Raw genomic sequence first — 17,661 nt, 5'->3', positions numbered from 1 at the left:
TTGTTATACCCAACCTAAACCTCCACTGACACAGCTTCAGGCCATTCCCTCAGTTCTATCACTGGTTACCACAGAGAAGAGATCAGTGTCTACCCCTCCTCTTCCCCATATGAGGAAGTTGAAACTTCAGTGAGGTCTGTCCTCAGTCTCCTCAAGGCTGAACAGACCAAGTGGCCTCAGCTGCTACTCATATTGGCTTCCTGTCAAGACCCTTCATCATCTTTGTTGCTGTCCCCTGAATGGTCTCTAACAGTTTAATATTGTTCTTACACTGTCGTGCCCAAAACTGCACACAATATTCAAGGTGTGGCCAGTGCAAAGTAAAGCAGAACAATCCCCTCCCTTGACTGGCTGGTGATGGTTTTGCCATTATTTATAAATAAAACAAAATTTCAAACATTTTGAATTGGTGCAAATCCATGTGGCATCAAGCCACCTAAGTAGAAAATACTAATGGTGGATACTACTTCTGCTGTAGACATCATTGCAAATCCTGGATCATTTTTGTGTGCTATGACTGTCTTGTTGCCTGAAGCTTATGTCATTTAGGGGATATGAAGGTCACGCAGGTGCAGAAATAGATACTTCTTGCCTTAGAGGTTGGTGTGGGTGGAAGAAAGACTCCCAGCATTTCTCCCAGCTCTTTGTAGCATTCCTGTCTGCATTGAGACAGGGCAGTTTTTTCCTTTTATTGTATGGTTTGGTTACATGCAGAGTTTTTTGCCTGCTTTAGAGCACTTCTGCATGTTCTCATAAGTTCTGATGAACAGTTTAACTTGTAGCAGTGTTGCTCTTCACACAGAGTGTCTAAAATGAAAGTTTTAGGAGGTGAAAATCCCAACAGTTGGAGGTATCATCAAAATACCAATCTATCTTACATTTGCAGGTGAATACTTCACCATCACCACCTATGTTTTGGGCCAGGGGCACTGCTGCAGAGAATGAGTAGGATGGAGGAATGCTGAAAGGTGTGTCTGATACTGGGGTGCAGTCATGAGAACCATAAGCAGAAACAGGCTGGAGGATGAGAGAAGTACTACTCCACTCATAAGCAGTGGCAGGGACAAAAGCTGTAAAAGTAAATGAAGAATGCTGTGAAAGTACTGGTGGTGAGGAGAAGGCAGCTTTTCAGAGGTAGTAAAGAAGGTTGAAGACTAACTAAAGATGTCACCTTGTGAAAGAGGTACATGCAGGGCAAGAGTTTCATTTGAAGGCAAAATGGTAGAGCATGTGATCTAAGGTTTGAAACTGTAATGTATAATGTATAATATATAATATGTAATACATAATATATAACTAAAATAAATGCTTACAAAAGAGTGTATTTTTCTTAAACTTCAGAAGTATAACAACAAATACAGCCATGAGCAGGCTTTATGAGTACAAGCTGAACACAGTCTAGAAGGACGATTGCATATGTCACATAGCAGAGCAAACAGAAATACAAAGAGAAAACTCAAAGACACAGGATGGTTGTCTGGGTGTACCATTGTGACAGAAAATTTGCTCAAAATCTGGACTAGTACAGGAATATGGAAAGGAAACAGTAGCAGCAATGTGGCAGTCAGCACAAGTATTAGAGATATTCTGGATTCTGACAATTGTGCAGAAAGTGTAATAAACACATAATTATGCTAATATATGCAGTGCAAGTAAGAAACTACTTATATTAAATGAAGAACAGGATTCTTCAAGTGGAATAATGCTTATGGAAGAAGCTATGAATTCAAAAGCTTTGCCAACTACAACGAAAAGTGGACTATACTATAATGTAAATAAATGTGATAAAGTGAAATAGGAAACTGTGAAGAGCACATAAATTTGAAACAGCGAAGAATGCATCTGAAAGGTAATACAAATGATGTTGAAACATTCTCTGAAAAATGCATAGGCTAAATTTAAGTTGTAAGATTGGTGTCATCATACAAAAAGTATGTAGCAACTGTTCTGGTGCTAGACAGGGTGAGGTAAACATGACAAGGACAACCCATAACCCTTTTGGAATGTTTCAGTAACATAATGTGAAGTTCTATTCATGTATGTTTTTCATTGAAATATAAGAATATCTTGGAGAAGACAGAGATCTGTGATCAGGGCTACAGAAGATGTTTCACAGGTCTTGGAAGGGAGTCTAGGAACCATGTTGTGAACCATGGCAGTAGATTGTATCATGTGCAGAATGGAAAACCATCTACTTGTTGGGTTCTCTATGTAATAATTGCACAGAAAAGGGGTAGGGGTTATGATGATATGTAGTCTCTCAGGACTTAAAAACAGAAGAAAGAAACCTTTTGCTGGCTAATGGAAAGGGGAATATTTTTTGAGATGTCAGGAGTCAAATTGTTCAACAAATGTAATGTATTAGCAGGATAAAGATGGATTTTCCTGGATAGATGCCTTTAAATTTTGCGTCTTTGCTCCACCCTTTGGAAGTACTGCCTTTTGATTTGTACCTGGCATGAAGTGCACTGCACGCACTGAATGAGACATTAAACAGGGTAGCAGGTGCAGATATGTCTTGATGATCCAATGATCCAGAGCAGATTGATTGGAGTATTTGATATTCTAATAGCCAATAATTTTAAAATGAATAAAGCCAAATATTAATGTCAAACAGTGAGAATTGTGTATGTGGAAGAAGACTGACTTCAAAGGAGATTTCATAAGGAATGTCTTATGTTGATTGAAAGAGTCAAGGAATACTGAACATGTCAGGACACAGAGACAGGAAAAAACTGTTGTGGGGGTTACTGATATATGTCAGAAGTGCTACCTAATTCTAACGGATGTGCAGCTACCTAAGACATCTCTTCCAGAAAGTCACTGTCTGCGTATGGGCACCTGAAAGGAAGAGAATTCCAAGGATTTGACAGCAACCAAGAAGCTTTAATATTTTGATTCACTGAGGGACTTAAAAAGATGCATATAAGGGATGGCTGTCTGAAATCTTACTGTGCTTTTGTGGAATGGATGTTTTTCCATTCTCATTTACATCAAGGCCAGTGACAGCTATAGAGATGGTGTATGCAAGTGCTTAAAAGAGAGTATTTGCATTACTACTTTTTGAAGACTAGGTGGTTCTGCAGGAGAAAGAACTGTCACTTATATTTGTATTTATTCATTCCTTTGAGATGCTCTTTTATCCTTGCAAGGAAATAATAACATCATCAACAACAACAATAATAAAGATTTAGCTTCCTGTTGAGAAATAATGGAAAGCCACCTTCACTACTCTCCTTTTGTATGTTAATTTACTGTGTGATTTTTAGCATATATATTATAAAGGGCCTGTATGGGAGTTTAAGCCTCCTCCTACCAATCTGCATAGATTATTTCATACACAGGGGATGAAAATGTATTTTGAAGATAAGTATAAGATCAGAGATTAGGATATATCTTTTAGAATAATAGGTCATTGTTTGGACTTCTGACAATAAAAAGGAATATCAACATTTCCAAAATATCTTTGCTAAGGAAAACCAAGCCTGTAGCCGTCCTGTATTCTTGGAAAAACATCAAAAAATCATGTCTTGATGCAATATAAAATGTAAAAATTTGGGGATCTCAAAGGGGAGGACAGGTCTCTAAATTGAGAAAATACTGAAATAAGTTCTGCATGCATTTGGGGGAAAGTAATTCTGAGGGTGGAGCTCATCAAAAGCATAAATTTTAAATCTGGAAAGCTGCATGAAATGTCTTGAGAGTTTGCTTGATTTGGTAGTCTACTCTCTGAAGAGAATAAAACAAACACCTTGAAGCAAAACCAGAAATACAAGACCAAAGGTGTATATACATTTCATTTTCCCTGCCTTACAGTAACTTTCTTTAAACTTTGCATTCCAGGCATATTTATTTATTTATTATTTTTATTTTTGCCTATAAGTGGGAACTAAGGTTGGCTGTAAAACCATGGGCTTCCCATTTTCCCGGAAGTTGTAGTCAGAAGCAAGAGCACAGATCTGCTCCTGCCTTGCCAAAACGAGATTGGTATCTTCACTGAATTCCCATTTTCTTTTGCTTTGAACTGATTGGTTGGCACTAAGTGTTCAAGATGATGGCTTTGGAGAATCAATTTGTAATGGCAGCTATGTGCTACTTATTGGATAATAATATACTGTTGTGGCACAGAATGTCTGGGCTCTGTTGCCTCCTGGCAATTGACACAGCCACAAATCAAGAATAGGGAATTCTTGAAATTATCTGATCTCTGACATTGCCTGTGAGATGTTGAGTTCCAGATTGTCCTGAACAATGTGTTACCTGAGTATGGGATGTGTGTAGTGCAGGATTTGCCAAAAAAAGGATATGCCTGTGTCTGTGAAGAAAGATCCCAGAGCTAATTGTCTCCAGAGCTGCTGTACTGGCACGTGGAGAGCTATTTCCTGAAGTCTTCTGTGACTTGTGGTTAAATACTCTAAATGTGAGGAAAAAGCCCTTAGGGAATCTGTGATAGTGGCAACAAGTTTTTCACTCTTTGTGAAATACTGGGTGATTTACAGTTTTAAAAAACCCAAAAAAAATGCAGAAAAACACTGCAGTACTTGCTTAGAATTTGTCAGGAGACACTAGGCAGCCAAGGAAGGAGTCAAACGCTGGTAAAATTTCTGAATGCTAGGTATGGTCTTGACACACTGCATCTTTCCTGAGTTATGGCACACTCCTCTAGCAGTAGATGTTCTGTTTCTTGAAGTTATCCTTATTAAATCTTGCACTCACGGTACCAGATGGAGGAAGCAAAATAGAATAAAATAGTTGGAGTAAGCTTGAATATTTGTAGAATATTTGCTGGGTTAAGGTGTCTATATTGCAATTATTGCTTGTTAGCTGTTTCCTTCCTAGAGGAAGCTTGGTCCTTTGCAGGAAGATTTCTTGATTGAGCCGAGATTATAGCATTGATGCCTACATCTGTCTGAAACTTTCAATTCCTGATATGCAACTTGTATAGCTCTGTGCTTCATTTTCCAACTGTGAGTTTGTACCACTTCAGCATTATTTTAAACTTGGTTTCAGAAGTGCTACAAATGTAGCCCAGTTTAATATGCCAGGTTTCATTTAGTATTGTATCAAGTTTACAAATTTTATGTGATCTTAATGCATGACAATGAATCAGTCTGCATTTGTTGAAAATGCCTCTAAGTTTTAGCCTACCTTTTAAAGAACTTGGTATCATATTTGCGTTTGTAAGAAGATATGGCACTAGGGAACTTTGCAATGTTTAATTCTCACTATTAACATACAGCTCTCACAGTAGTCTAGACTAGGGACATACGTGACCTATCATTAAATGGTAATTCATCTACTGACAGTTCAATGTCTGAAGTGTGCTCCCTTTGTCCACTAAAGACTTAGTGAAAAAACAACTTGGAATATAAAGTTTTTCAAGTTCAGAAACATTTCACCAGTGAGTGTTTATTAATTTTAAATTTTTTTTGTATAAACTAGAGCTAAACATATAATTGATTTATTTTTTGGAGTGTTAAGAAAATATGTTTCCCATAAAGGGAATTTTTTGGCAAGAGGAGTACTTCTGGAGCTGCACTACAGTGTTATTTGCTTGCATCTATGTTATTAAGACTAGCATGTGCTAGTTTTTTTTTCTAGCATGTCCTTATAACTCCAGATGGAGTAGTATACCCTAACATACTAAGCAGGAGGAAATAAAGTAAGTTGGGAAGGCATATTTCTGATGGCCTTTTATATTCAGGCTAAGGAAAAGATCCCTTTTTAAATCCCTTTTTAAAATTACTGAGGAACATTAAATAATCTAGATGGCTTTAAAGATCGGAACTCTTTTTCTTTTCATGCTTTTGCAGTTCAGAAGTTACTTCACTGATGTTAAACATAATCTGTATCCTTTCACTTTTGTAATGAGCATAAGTGAAGGCCACCCTCTCAAAGGAGGTCTTACTTGGAGGAATTTACTCTTACAGATCAGGATTTTAAACTGTTGTTTCCAAAATGTTGTAGCAGTGGTGAAGTGTGAGTGTGTGACATTTCTCAGTTGCTGCTGAAGTATGGTGAGATGAACATGCTATTGTAGGTTGCAGTGTGCAACCTAGGTGTGTGATTCTGAATCCCTTTATTAGAATTAATCAGTAGTTTACAATGGAGAGATTAAATTAAAGGTCTGAAGACAATTATTGTTTACTGACTACTCATTGAAGGAGACACAGAATGCTACAGTATAATCAAGCAAATAGCTTTGTAGGCAGCTAAGGACTTGATTTAGAGGTGGCAGCCAGTATTTGTAAACTGATATATGTGGTCTGTCTGTTGCTATCCAGCCAGGTTCTGGCATTGCAACACTGCTGTGATGTGCAGTGGGAGCTTCCAAGCTCTTCACGTGACTTCAGCCAGTCGTGAGTCAGTATGTTTTTTTGTGCTACAGTAAAAATGTTCCGTTAAAGAATAGGGTTGATATTCTTAAGGGCAGGCAGGCAAATTACATTTCTCAGTGTCGCCCACTGCAAATCAACGCTTTTAGAGTATTAATGTTTGATGATAAGTAACATTAAGGTAAAGTAGTTGTGAAGAAGGTAAAAATAGACTTCAGTTAGGGAGAGGTTTTATTTCAGATCTCCCTCTAAATTAAACAGAAGAGCAACTTCCCCTTATAGGCTACAGCTACATCATTCTACTCTATTTCAGCTATGACATAGCTGCGAAGGCTTAACTTGAAGCAGACTTGTTAAGTGAGTAAGTTTAAGAGGATGTGACTTGCTTATGGTAAATTACATCTGTTCATTCTTTCTTCAAGGATTTCCATGTGCATGAACTTTGCTTTACTGTTGTGTTCTGTACTGAGAGTGCTTTTACAAGTGTATTGCAGAGCAGTTATTGAATTAGTTGCACTTAGACAAAAGTTCTTCTGGGTCCCAACCAGTATGGTTGTGGAAAAGCAATGGTTTCTTTTGGTTCTTTCAGCTAGAAACTGGAATTATAAATCATTCATCTTAGAGAAACCAGTTCCAGCTCAAAGTAAAAGAATGCCCTGCTCTCCCCTACCTAGGGTTTCTTCTAAGGGATGCAATAAGAGAAGGAAAGAAGATACCACAAACTCATACTACTGCTTCCCAAATATAATTTATTTGGTCTATTTCCTGATGGACCAATATCAATCTTTTTATACAGATTGTGTGCTTATACTAAGATTTGTGTCTGATGTAAATTGTGAAGCTTAATTGGCTTCAGCAGAGCTGAACTATTTTATGCTGAGGCTTAACATGGGATGTAATATACTAACAAATTTTTGTGCAACAGTGTAAGTTATGTCATGTTCTGCAGTTTCTTGTAGTGAATGGTTCTGGTTAAATATTTATGTGATTAAAATTGCAATCTCATATTTGGATTGGTGATATGTATATTTAAGTGATGGATCTGCATTTTAGCAGTGTTTGTCAGGTTTGGGTTTTTTTTGTTTTTTTTTGTTTGTTTGTTTGTTTGTTTGTTTTTAGGGGTTTTTTTTTGAGGTTTCTTTTTTTTTTTTATTGAGTTTTTTTTGATGGCCTAATTCTTAGCTAGTGCAATTAGTTATTCTGTTTTTTTTCTTTAAATCTGAGTCTCTTCACACTTTGTGTTTCACTGTCCATTTTCCTTATTTCCTGCTCTTAAGTGATTTCTCTGTCTCTATTTGACCTTGACAGAATTACTGTTGTTTGGTAACTGAGGACAGGATGAGGAAGGTACCTTTGAAACCTCTCGCACAACTTTATTTTAGCATTATGAAGTCCAAGTGGCAGAGAAGATGGATGATATTTAACTCAAAAATGGGTTCTTCAGGGCATGTTTAAAGGAAGTATGCTCATTGACTTGCAGGACTCTTAGATGAAGGAATTAATAGATGTTTATATGCTGTTTCATCACTGTTACTTGGCAAAATACGTAAACTTAACAACCTATAAAAAAAACCCCAACCAAACAAAATAGATTGGTATATATTGAGCTATTAAATTACACTGTCTTAAAAGTTCAGGAAAGGAAACACAAAAACAAAGGACTCATCTTCTAATGGATACACTGTGTTAATCTTATTCTGAAAAGTCTTGCAGAGCAGTCAATGTCATATGATGCTGTAGTAAAGTGTTCCATCTAGCATCATGCATTCTTTTGACTGCCCTTCTTTTTCCCAAGGGACAATGGATGCCATTAGGGGAAACTTTTTACTTTTCCTGGTGCATGGTGAAAGCATAGGCCAAGTCAGCACTGCAGCTTTGGAGGAGAGCCCAACTGAATTTACGGGATTCTCAAACTTCTGTTGGAATTTAGAAACATAATGAATTTCTCTTAACAAGGCAATCCATGCACCAGCTCAGGTGCATGGATTACCTTTAGAAGAGCAATATATCTTCTTACTAATTCACCAGAATTCCCTTTAAGTAAATTCTAAAAAATGCTTTGAATGAAGAAAAGTTTTCTTCTGACAAAGAAAGACTCGTTCATTTTAGGAGAATCTGCATCTTTGGTTAGTTTGTGATGCATGTGAGCGCACATGTCAATCTCTCTTTAAGATTTTCTGGGACTGGGCTAATATTTGGAAATGTGTGGACTCTTTAGCAAGGCATCCCTTAAATCAGGCATGCTTTTCTGCCCATAATGTCAGAAAAATTGTAGTTTACACTGATTTCTCCTTCTTGGACTGTGTGATTTCCACTGTGAAACTTTTTCTTCCTGCAGAAGAAGTAATGATACATTTGCTGTGAACATTTTAATTTCCAGTCTGTGGGAAGTCACTGGGTATTCACAGATCTCACATGGTCATAATACGAAGGACTGGCTTGCATGCCCACATCCTTTTAGGCAGATGTTAAGGATATGTGAGTGGACTCAGTACTTTAGTCTGATACAGCAGTTTCTCATCTCTTAATTTCTGCTTGTGTGTATAACATCATGAAGTACAACCTCTCATTTCTCAATTTTCCCATTGCCACACCTTGTAAAAAGAACATAAATTACTTCGTGTCAAGGAAAAAAATAAGTGTAAAGAAGTGAGTAAGTTAACAACATGAGGTAAAAGACCAGGGAAGTATGATTGTCTCTCATAAGTGGAGGTAACTCCAGTACTACCTTTAAACTTGCCCCCTTAGTTGTTGTTAAATCCATGAGGTAAGGACATGTGTCTTGGGGAATGGTGACATTGTAATGGAGCTTTATTTGGCCTTCAGGTTGACTTGCTTTCTTCATTTCCCCTGTGTAATAATGGGCTGCTCCCCTGTCCCACAAAGTACCATTTACATGATGAGGAAGATTTTAAGGAGCACTTTTGCTTTGCAGTTGGTCTAATTAGGAGTTAGAAATAATTACTATAGATCAGTAATCATAACTGACTTCCATACATCAGTGCATGATTTCTGAACAGTCAGAAAGTCAAGGAAGGATCCACTTATATACTTCTTTCTGTTTTGCTTTTTCAACAGTTACATTGCAAACCAGCCAAATTTGGAAAGTATCAATGATAATGAGGTTGGATTTTATGTTGGACTTAAAAATCTGTAAGTATAAGATGCATTTTATACAACTATTTTTTCTGTATTTCTTTTATAGAAGCATGTAGAGACCTTACCAAAATGTATGCATAACTTTGTGCGTTACTGAGGAAAGTTGTAAATCTTGCAGCTCAGCCTTGTAGAAATTTCATCCAAACTCTTATTTAATAGTTATTTTCATTACACTTTCCATCATATTTTAAATTAGATATTTTAACAGTTTTATTTATTTTTCTAGGACTGTGGTGGATTCAGGCCTAAGATTCGTGTCCCGTCATGCATTTGTGAAAAATGTGAATCTACAATACATGTGAGTAAGAATAGTGTCTGCATTCTAAGTCAAAACTGCCCAGCTCATTTTAATTTATTTGTTGTTAATTTATATCTATCTCTTACCATTTGCTTCATTTAAAAATATTTTAACAAGGCAGACTTAGAATGGTCTTCTATCATTAATTTCCCTTAAATAAGACATATATGGTAAGGAACTGGCGGATCATAAAAACATAATGTGTGAAAAGACCGTCCAGTTCATTATTCTGTCTCTAACAGTGTACTTCAGCTGTGACTTTTGTGATAAGTAATGTAGCAGAAAGAGTGTGTCTCTTGAGGATATGATGTCCACAGTGTGCATCACACTCACTGACACGGTTTTGACTAGCTCTAGTCTGATTCGATGAGCTGAACATATTTTAGCAGATGCAACGCAGGAGATGCATGCATGGAGCACATTTAATATTTTGATCAGTGTATGTGCCCAGAGACTGTGATACGACTGTGAACTGAAGTCCTAGGGGTGATTCACTTAGAATGCTCACTCAAGATCAGAACTAATGCACCCAAAGCAAAATATTAGAATGATTTTGCTTTCACACCCAAATGTGATTTGTAGTTCGTGACCTACAGGAAGCAGAATTTGTACCTGTGCAGCTTTTTGACTGTTTTTTCCAAGATTTGTTATGCTTTAGATTTAGCAAAGGATGAACTGATCAAAGTTCTCTTTCTACAACTTTCGTGCCTTCTGTGTGGGACAGACATAGAGTAGCTCACTTTTCTACTTACATGGGAAACTGTGGATCTAGTCCAGTAAAACACTGAGATCATGTGAGCAGCTCAGTTCCTCACAAGTACCCTGTTTTAGCTAAGTATTCCAAGTGTGTGCTTTAGTCCATACATCTTCAACAGATGACCACTAACCTATATTAACCGTTCACCGAACCCTTTGCTTTTATCCTAGTGAGATTGGGAAGACATCATGCCAAACCTTGACTTTGTAAGATACTTCCTTGTAAAAGGAAAGAACTTTTGAACAGAACACAGGGCTCTGTTTGATTTGATTGCTTTGCTTATGAGATGGAATCACTTTCTGACCGATGTTTTGTAAACAGCAGCAATTAATTTGAGTAAGGAAGTGGATATGAATGTTAGTTTCTGTCTAGACAGTAATTGCTATCCATAATATGGAACAGTCACCAGAGGAGTGTGAACCAGATCTTGTGAGCCTGTGAAATTTATATCACTTCATATAGTTATTAATAAAGAGCTTTTAATATAATCAGTTGGTAATATAAAGGAAGTATGTTCCAGACTAAATTCAAGTGTTTGCCTGTGTAACAGTTGCTCAGTGAATTATGGCTGTAAACTATGAAACTCCATAAAGCCATGTGCACTGGCTGTAGAAATATGCAATAAGAACATGCTGTCTGAGGGGCAGAGAAGGATTTAGTGACTCTGCTGGGAAAGAAGTGGGTTTCTCTTTCTGTGCAATGAGGCAGAACAAAGCAAATTGAAGTCTGGGATCAAAAGGAATATTGTGTTACATTTTTACCTCTTTTCCCCATTGCATTACCTGCTCTGAGAGAATCTATTGGAATACTTATATGTATGTATGTATCCGTCTACTACTATGTATGTATGTATGTATGTATGTATGTATATATGTATGTATCTATGTATGTATGTATATATCTATCTACTATCTGTGTATGTAGATTAGGACACTGAATCTACTTATCTTGAAAGATGCTACAGAGAAGAGCAGTGGAGCCAGAAGAAGCTTGTAAAGCAAATAATATAAGGAGGCTCAGAGCCTGAGTATGTTCAGTGCAATAGAGACAAGATTGAAAAGGAACATACATCATTGCAATAGGACAAAAAACAATGATCTGAAAATCAAAGAGGGTTGATTTAGATTAGATATAAGGAAGAAGTTTTTTACAATAAGGGTGATGAAACACTGGCACAGGTTGCCCAGAGACATGGTGGATGCCTCTGCCCTGGAAGTATTCAGGATTATACTGGATGGGGCTCTGAGCAATTGAAGTTCTAGTTGGAACTAGATCACCTTTAAAGGTCCCTTAAACTATTCTATGATTCTGTGCTTCTGTGCTTGTCTTATCTTTAAAAGAAGAATAGTTACGATGAGGAAAGGAATCAGTTCTCTCCATGGCCATGACTACAGTGTAAGAAATAATGAGTTTAGTTTGGAGAAAGATAAATAGAACTTTGGAAGACCTTTCCAGCTGTCTGTGCGGGTAGACACCACAGAAAGTGCAGTAACTGGTACGATCTTCTTGAGAGGCTTTTCTGCCTGTTGCCTTAGGGAAATGGGTTTCATGCAGTCACAAAGTGTGTCTGTCTCCAGTGTTTGCTTTTAACCAAAACTTAGACAGGTTAACAAGTTTTCAGAAAACTGACTGTTGAACAGAACAGAGAGACCCTATCAAAGTTACCACTTAAGGGAAGAGTATCACTGTACATTTGTGAACTTTTAGGCTTTACAGAATCCAGTTGGATAAGATGCCTTTAAAGTGTTTCAGTCATAGGAGGAGCTTCATTTGAGCATGCAGTCAAACTGGGAATACGTATCTGCTGGTAAGCAGACTTTGGTAGAGCTGTAACTCATGAAGTTCCTTGTTAGAAACAAATTAGACTGACTTGACATCTGTTCAGTTGATATAGATGAGTTCTTGATGCAGAATACTTACATTATGAACCAGGAGATTATCCAGTCTCGTACTGTGTTTTCTTTTGGTGGGGATTTAGTAATGTTGGCAGGCACAGGATAAGCCCAGATAAGATGGAAAAATATTAAGTGGCACCAGCTGCTCTAGATGCACAGGACAAAGCAGTAAGTATAGAGGTATTTTTTACCGAGGCTGATCAGTTATCCCTGCAAAATGCATTTGTTTGTTTTCTTTGGCAAGTCATTATGCACACTAAAATGTTTCTGAAAGCCCCAGTGAATCATGGCTTGTTGTCATCAGCAATAAAAATCCTATTGACTGCCTATGAAGGAAGTGTAGCTCCTGTTGTGGCTGGGACAGTGAAAACTATTAAGCACTAAAGGAATTTCATTTTGCAAGGGTAATGTACAGTACAGGTCTTTGAGAAGTCTTACATTTTATTTGGAAACAAATTTTTTACTATCCCATAAAGAAAACAAAAAACATTTTTCTGAAGATTGAGGTAACTTTATAAGCATTAATTTTGCTGTGATACTGTTACAGCTTTCTTTTTTTGTTCTATGAAAAATATTTTGATGTAGTTAAGGAGCTATATTATATAAAAGTAGTATTTATTTTATGAATCATACAACAGTATCAGTTTAAAAAAAACTTATTAACATGTATTTTCTCAAGCCCTTTTTTGTCATTTCCTTATTTTCTTGGGAAAGCTTATGTAGCCCAGGTATCTTTCTAAAATTATCTATCATGAGAAGATTTGAGTAATAACACAAACAATAGGAAAATAAATGCCCTAATAGATGCTATTAAATGTAATTAATAGCCTTGCTCATCTAATTTTGGTATTTTCACTGCCCATAGACTCAAGTTAGCCAACAGTCTCATTTTAGTAGTGCTGTAGTTTATAAGCTTATTTGCTGCTAACAGTAATTTAATGGACCTATGTAATACACATGCATGGTACACTGTCAGTGTCTGTAAATGTGAAAACATTTCACAGCAAGTGCCTATTTACAAAAACTTTTAAAAATAGTTGTTGTTATGTGCCAGCTTGTGTCTAAATGCATCACTGAATCATAGATTGCGAGTGTAGTGTATATATATACAGCTCCAGGTATTAAAATGTACTTATATCTCTACACTGTTCAGGTTTAGGTAAGGCAGCCAAAGGAAACCATCTGAGACCAAACTTGCAGCAGATTTCCCCTTGTTTGTGCACAGGGCTCATTCCAGCCATAGTCAGAGCAGGGTGTTGCCTGTGGAGGGAGACTGAGTGTAGCCAAATGGCCATGTCTTCACCTCTTTCCTTCAGTTCTCCTTAGATCTGTTCCCTTGTCTTCTTTCTTGCCTCCCCTTTTCAGAAGCACTATAGGTGATAGAACTCTGCCCATGTTGCTAGCTCTGTAAATCTTGATGTGGTTTCTCAGACTGGTTTTTTTCTACTCATACTGCCACTGGTTTGCTTTTAGCTGAATTAAGGCTATCAAGTTTAAAGTGAGCTTGATACTTCCTTGTAAAATACAGGCATACTTTTGACTGAAACTGGGCCCTCTCCTTAAGTTTAGCTTTGGGGCCAGGCTCTGTACTCTTGACTTTTTCTTTTTTTCTTTGTATAAGAAAAAAACTCTTTAGAACCTCAGATGTATTTTTTGGGCTGCTTGCTGTGGTCTTTTGTGCTTAGTTGATTTGGGAAATTAATTTATATTCTCTTTCCATAAAAGTGGAAGTGGGATCATTAACTACTTCAAAATAAACCTGGCAGTGATTTTTTTCACTTAACATGAATTAAGAAGACTGCAGTAGGCATCTCTGTAGTCAATAATAAGTGATCACTTTATGAAAAAAAAAATTAAATTTACTGTCAAAGAATTGCTTAAAATGATAAATTTAAGCTCACTGTATATCTGGTTGTCTTTTGGGAAAGGTAGGATTTATTTGATCTGCAGGTAAAAGAGGCATGCCTTGTCTGGCAATACCACAGGGGCCTCCATATGTGCTGCTCGTTAGTGTAGGAACAGAAGTGATCTTCCTGTGTGGTGAGTGAACTGTTTTATGTGGAGGGATGGAGTCTGATGTGGCTCCACATTGGAGGCAAAAGCCCAAGTCAGTATGAGGATCCAGCTTCTTTTATTCAAACTCCCAACACAGAGGATATGCATGCTAGGAAAAAAAATGCATAGTGACAGTTTTTGCTTAAATATAACTTCTATTCTATATGCAAATTGTGCCTTAATGTTGATTTATCTGATCAGGGTCCATGTGTTCACCTGACTAATGAAATACTAGTTCTTGTGTTTCGCTCTCACATGTAAGGACCAGTCAGTTTGTAAACTTCAGGCTCTTCTTTGCCAGAAGGAATCAGTGATGAAATATAGTCTCTTTGATTCTGCTCTAAACATGTTTAAAATATCCAACTTGTAATTTCTGTGCAAATTATCTTGTACTCAAAGATCAACAACTGAAAGTTTGGAACTAAACACTGTTCTTTAGTCAGATCAAAAAAAAAGATATTTAATCCCAGGTTTTACATGCAATGCAACACTAAGTGTGGAGCCCCTATGGCACCTTTATAATACCACATAAAACTCATGGTATTTTGGTTCATGACACTGATTTGTGCTTTACTGCTGGCAGTTAAACAGTTTACTGCTCTCACTATCTTTAATTTATAGACTGATAAGACTGTACAAAACCAGCATTATTTTGCTTTGGGGTGGAGAAAGCAGTTTTGTAAGCTTTGAAGGGAGGAGTATTTCTGCTTCCGATCAACATTTCTTTGCTCTGCATAATGGGAGAAGACCTTTCACTTAATTACCACTAGAAACCGTAAATGTTTAATTGACATAAAAAAGCCCAATACAGGCATTTTACAGTTTTCCTTTTGATCTTCCGTGTGGGTGCATATTGCACATGCAATTTGAAAAGAACAACTAAAAAGTTCTGATGTGGATGTGTGCTAGCATGTGAGGAGGGCTTATATGAGTACTGAGTTTGGTGCAGCATCAAAGAAAGGGATACACCCATTTCACATGAATAAATTGAGCATATAATTAACACCTGGACTTTACAAAATACGTTTAAAACACAGTTAAACCTGCTGCTTTTCTGCAATTGACAAAATGCTAAAAGTGAAAATATTGATCCCTGTTGAGTTTGATTTTGAATATACCTGACATTAGATGCTGACTGGACTCAAGCCCTTGAAACCCTTCAAATCATAAAGTAAGACTGAACACTACCCTTTCACAACTGAAGTCAAAGGACTTTTAGAGCTGGTTCTAGTTCTTAATTGCTTTTTCAAGACACATAAACTGTATTTTCAGTGTAAGAAGAAGCAATTCTAATTAATGCAATCTTTCTCTTTTGCCATAGCAATTTATCCAGAAACAAGCTCTCGAGTTTGTCCAAGAAGCCTTTTCGCCATCTGGGTTTGTCTGATCTGTAAGTTGTCATTACTTAAAATATAAGTTTATTTTTGGCTGGAATGGAAGAATAACACTTCAAAGTTTGTTCTCTTGAAGGTAGAGGAATTAGAAGTGCAGTTCTGGTCCAAGAAAACATCAATTCTGAACACTTAAATGCAGAGAAATTTTCATTCCAGGGCTTCAAGAAGGTTAGGTATCTATTTTAAAGCAATTAAGAGGTCACAATAGCCTCTTCCTTCAGCTTTAAGATATTTTATTGTGAGATTACTTCACACAAAACTATTGGTGTTTATTTAAGTATTTGATCTAGTGAAAATATAGTCTTTCACACATATTCATATGAAGATTGTCTCTCATATTCATATAGTGGTGTGGCTGGCTATTTAAGAGTATTTTTATTTTCTCAAATTCTTGAGTTGCAGTGTGCTTTATGTAATTGTTTAGCAATGAAAGCACTGGTAAACATTTCTTTATGGATTTTTTCAATACTAACATTTTTATTCTGTTATATCTGCCATATTTTCTTATTGATACACGTTCCAGAATTTTGGTCATCCTGTGCATTCTCTGCCAATATGCAGAGAGCCTACAGGAGTTCTGGGGGATCTGGTAGCTGCAGAGGAGGGGGAGGTTGCTCTCCTGGATCTCAGAGAAGAGTTAGAATTTGTCCAAAGTGCCAGTCCGAATCTGAATGACCTGACATGCAGTGTAGTCCTCTTCTGGTAAACTTCAGCATGTGAGAAGTGAAATGAGCAAATCTCAGTGGCGCAAAAAGAGGTTATGCCCCTTAGGTATATTTTGTTGATAATTAAGTTGGTGTAATTATTTTCTTTATGGCCCAGGGAACGCTACTCACTGGAATATTCTTTAATAACTTGAGCTGAACTATCTAATGAGGAGACAAGCTAGTTGCAAAGCTCTCCCATTGCTCCATGTCCTTTGTTGTTCTGTTGCTTCTGCATGAAAAAGCAGGGCAAATGTAGTGGGAGTGAACCAGATATAGGAAAAATGGATAGTGTGAACGTTAAAGAGAGTAGTATTTGAGGTATGGAGGCAATGCATGATGATGTTCAAGTTGAGGGAAAAAGGGGATACAAAATTGAGGTAGAGTGTCATGGGCTTGGGAAAGGGTGTGTAGGACTAGACAAACTGAAGTTGTGCAAACAAATGTTGTGATAAAGTGAGATAAACAGATGTGGGGGAAATGAGGGAAAGAAAGTAGAGGGATAAAAGCAGAGCCTGAAAGGAGGACAAGCAGTGATAAAATCAGTATAGTTGAACAATTCTGTTGATAAGTGTTTAATACATAGCTGCAAGATCAGAAAAAGGAGAGAAGGAAGAGTGTTGGTAGGTGAATCTGAGATATGAATGTTGCCATAAATAGCTTCTGAAGAACTTCCCCTCATTCTGACAAACAAGTATGTTTGTCCTGTTAGTGCCTTTGCATATCAAAATGTAAAGGGCTGAAAAGTTTAGAATGAAGTGTAGTAGAGGATAGTCACCAGGTATTACAGAGAAGGAGATGTTACCTTGGAAGGTTTCTTCTAGAACAGATGAATGGCAGCCATAAAATAAGAGCAAACAAGATAAAGACTCAGAATTTGCTTACTGTAGGTCAGAATTTTTCTTTCACACAAATGTCTGTAGAGGGTCATTATGTGTCCAGCATCCTGCCAATGATGTGCCTCACTCCTTAGATGGTTTTAGCACAAAATAGAACACTAGAAGAAAATTGCTCAGCCATTGGTCAAGAGAAATTTCTCTTTACCACGAAGCCATAGGATGAAA

At 37.1% G+C, this 17,661-nt stretch overlaps 1 protein-coding gene across 6 annotated transcripts in view; it reads left to right on the top strand.

Moving 5' to 3' along the window:
* NTRK2 (neurotrophic receptor tyrosine kinase 2) overlaps positions 1-17,661 on the top strand; it is a 197,706-nt gene that overhangs the window by 10,177 nt on the left and 169,868 nt on the right. For all 6 annotated transcript variants that reach the window (XM_054004470.1, XM_054004475.1, XM_054004471.1 and 3 more), the window contains exons 2-4: positions 9,414-9,488; positions 9,721-9,792; positions 15,821-15,889. In XM_054004470.1, the coding sequence (XP_053860445.1) occupies positions 9,414-9,488; positions 9,721-9,792; positions 15,821-15,889 (216 nt within the window). The remainder of the gene's footprint in view (positions 1-9,413; positions 9,489-9,720; positions 9,793-15,820; positions 15,890-17,661) is intronic.

This window comes from Vidua macroura, chromosome Z, assembly GCF_024509145.1.
Source record: "Vidua macroura isolate BioBank_ID:100142 chromosome Z, ASM2450914v1, whole genome shotgun sequence".
NCBI lineage: Eukaryota > Metazoa > Chordata > Aves > Passeriformes > Viduidae > Vidua > Vidua macroura.
The sequence above is the reverse complement of the archived record's forward strand: the minus strand, read 5'-3'. Positions and strand labels throughout refer to the sequence as shown.